This window comes from Triticum dicoccoides, chromosome 3A, assembly GCF_002162155.2.
Source record: "Triticum dicoccoides isolate Atlit2015 ecotype Zavitan chromosome 3A, WEW_v2.0, whole genome shotgun sequence".
Classification (NCBI taxonomy): domain Eukaryota; kingdom Viridiplantae; phylum Streptophyta; class Magnoliopsida; order Poales; family Poaceae; genus Triticum; species Triticum dicoccoides.
This window is the reverse complement of record NC_041384.1, coordinates 65,075,761-65,078,828: the sequence shown is the minus strand read 5'-3', so window position 1 is coordinate 65,078,828 and position 3,068 is coordinate 65,075,761. Positions and strand designations below refer to the sequence as shown.

At 43.8% G+C, this 3,068-nt stretch overlaps 1 protein-coding gene across 1 annotated transcript in view; it reads left to right on the top strand.

Annotated features, from left to right (window-relative positions):
- The window catches only part of LOC119271243, a 6,183-nt gene extending 3,137 nt beyond the window's left edge, over positions 1 to 3,046 (top strand). Inside the window, exons 2-3 of the mRNA XM_037553150.1 lie at positions 2,036 to 2,233; positions 2,337 to 3,046. Of these exons, the coding sequence (XP_037409047.1) occupies positions 2,036 to 2,233; positions 2,337 to 2,477 (339 nt within the window). The 3' untranslated portion in view covers positions 2,478 to 3,046. The remainder of the gene's footprint in view (positions 1 to 2,035; positions 2,234 to 2,336) is intronic.
- Positions 3,047 to 3,068: the final 22 nt, after the last annotated feature.

The window sequence follows — 3,068 nt, the reverse complement described above, 5'->3', positions numbered from 1 at the left end:
TTTAGACTTTGATGATCTGTTCTGATAATCAGTTAATGCCCACTAAGTAATGTCTCCACTTTTTCAAAGCTGCAATGATAGCCAGTGCCCAGTGCTTCCTTTTCATAAGTAGACAACAACCAGTTTGTGGGACAGAACACTGCGCTATAGTAAGCAATAGGTTTCCCTTGCTGCATGAGAACAACCCCAATACCCTGACCAGATGCATCAGTTTCTAAGACAGAAGGCAGAGTGAAATTTGGCAGGGCCAAAACAGGAGCAGAAGTCATTGCTTTTTTTAATTGCTGAAATGCCAAATCCTGAGCTGTAGACCACTGGAAACAGCAACGGCTCTATAGAACAGTGTGTTGTCAAAGCAAATTTGAGGTTCATGAATGTAGAATTACTTCCTGAATCAACTAAAGCCACTGCTTGTTTGTCCCCAATAGTAACCAATACAGATAAAGTACTGACCCTACTAGTGCTCATAGCTTGCAAAGAGATCTGCATGCAGTTTTCATCTGCAGGTTGCTGATCTGACTGGTCCGTTTTAGTTACCTCCTCTTGTTCAGTAGATGAGTCATTTGGTTCTTCCCCAGTGAGCAGATTAATTACTGGAGCCTGCTTGCACTTATGGCCATGAAACCATACATCTCCACACCTCCAACATTTACCCGACTCTCTTGCTCTTTGTATAACATGAGGATCCTTGTTATCTGTGCTCTTTTCTGCAGTTGTTCCTTGTTCTTTGTAATGCTGAAATGTATACTTGCTTTTATCAGTTGTGAGAGGAGGATAGGGTTTTCTTGCAGTAGTTGCTTGCTCAATGTCCATAGCCAACCAATAAGCATATGTGAGTGTTTCTGGTCTGAGTGGCCGAAGTTGGAACTTAATAGTGGCCCTCATCCCATTGACATAGCACTTAACAAACCACATTTTAGTAAAATTTGGATTATCTTCCTGAACTTCAGCCATTAGTTCCTCAAACTGATCAGTATATTCAGCAATGGACAAATTATTTTGCTTGAAAGCATTAAATCTGTCAACCAAATCATAAGTGCTGGAAGCAGAAAATCTGTGCAAAATTTCCTCACAGAATTGTGTCCAAGCGTACTGTTTCTTGAGAATTCCTGCCCTTCTGAGCCATACATCTGCCCTGCCCACAAAATACATCTGTGCTAGTGAAACCTTGTATTCTGGTGGTGCCCCTGCCATTTGAAAATACTTCTCAGCTTGACGTATCCAGCCCCCAGGGTTTGCTCCATCAAACCCGGGAAATTCCATCTTAGGGCCCTTGGTCATTGACTTAAGGAATTGAGCTCTCCTGTCCTTCTCATAAGCTTCGGGATAATCTTCCCGCTGCAGCTTATTGCCCTGTTGTTGTATCTGGTAGAAAGCTGGTGTACGAGTTGTCCTAGTAGGAGCAGCTGGAGATCCTTGCACTCATATAACCTTAGGAATTGCTGCATTTCCATATCCTGGTGGAGCAGCTCTGCGTGCAGTGTTGATTGGTGGAAGTTCATTACCTGTCAACAACTCACACTGCCTAGTTTTCTCTTGTTCAACCAGCAACCTTCTCTTCAACTCCTCGATCAATTGTCTATGATGATCATGCTGACCTTCCTTAGAGATTTCCTGCACAATAGGAGATTTGACAGGTGGTGGTTCCTGTTCCAAATGACTTGGAGGAGTATCAGAGGAAGAGGCTGGTGCATTTGCACTGAGATTTTTCGGAGCATCAGAAATAGCTTGTAGTTGACCACTTAAAGCTGACACCGCTGACTGCACTCCGGAAATAACTGATGCCATGGTGTCATGCTTATAATTTGTAGCCTGAATTTCTTTTCTCATTAGATCTACTTCCTCCAGTAATCCAGTAGTTTCCTCACGAGTATCCAACATTTCCTCCTTGAGGTGAAGAAGTTCGGCCGGATCAACCTCCTCCACGGCCTGCTTCGAACGCCCCATGATGTTAATTGTAATTGGTTTAACTACTGCCAGTCCAAAAATTTAAGCGAACGATGCTCATTTAATTTTTATGCTCATATTGTTTCAGGGTGGCGATGATGATCCGCTTACATCTGAAGAGAAGATGAGACTATTTAAAAGGGGCGCTCACTTGATCTTCAGGATGACAAAAGCCATCTCCACCGTTGTGGTCTGCGGAATAGTCATCAAGTGGTCAGTAACAGAGGTGTTCCGTCCTTACCCGACAAGCGATTGTGCACGTGCTGTCCGGAAATGCCGTGAGATGGTGAGTAGTTTTTTATTGTGGCTGTACTATTTAAGTAGCTAGTGCACATGTTGTTTGTAATCACTTCTTATGAATGTTTATCTGTGTCTACCTTTGTGTTCAGCTACAGGGTCTACGGGGCAACCCTCCAACATTGGAGGTTGGTCCTGTGCTGGGTGATGAGATGCTGGCGGCGGAGGTGGCAGCGTTCAAGTCCATGGTGAAGGATATGAAGCGAGAAGCAGCGGAGAGACTGGAGGACTGACTGAGTCAAGCTGGGAAGATCTGCACCTGGTTCTCAAGCTATCATGACCATTGCGTCTGGTGTATGGGTTCCTATGGTCTACGTGAAACTCTTTTCAAGGTTGATCAGGGACTTGTGTGCTCCTCAGCGTGCAACACCGAAACAATGAAAACTGAAAGTCTTTTGTGTTGTTATCTTCTCCAACCATCTGAGAAGGGACCAATGCATGTCTAAGAAGGGTATAAGCCAACATCCCCTGGATTATCATAGTATAAGTGAAGGGAGTGTGCTTTGTTATTACCGGGCTCTGATGGTATCAACATATTTTGTGATGTCGAGGCTTTGCTGGATGTGAGGAGGTATTGCCGCTCCTGGATGTGTGTGGATCTTGCAAGTTTGCAACTATATACTGTTACCAAGGACATGAAGAATTCAGTCGAAACCTGTTTATGAAATGTATGGTTACTGGAGCGCTCCATGTTTCTCTAGTTGCATGTTGTGGTTGCTGCTGAAGAACCTTGTACTGTAGTTGCATGTTGTGGTTTCTCTAGTTGCATGTTTGTGAGTTAGTTCATGACTACTGTGAATGTTTTTGTTCTCAATTGTAAATGC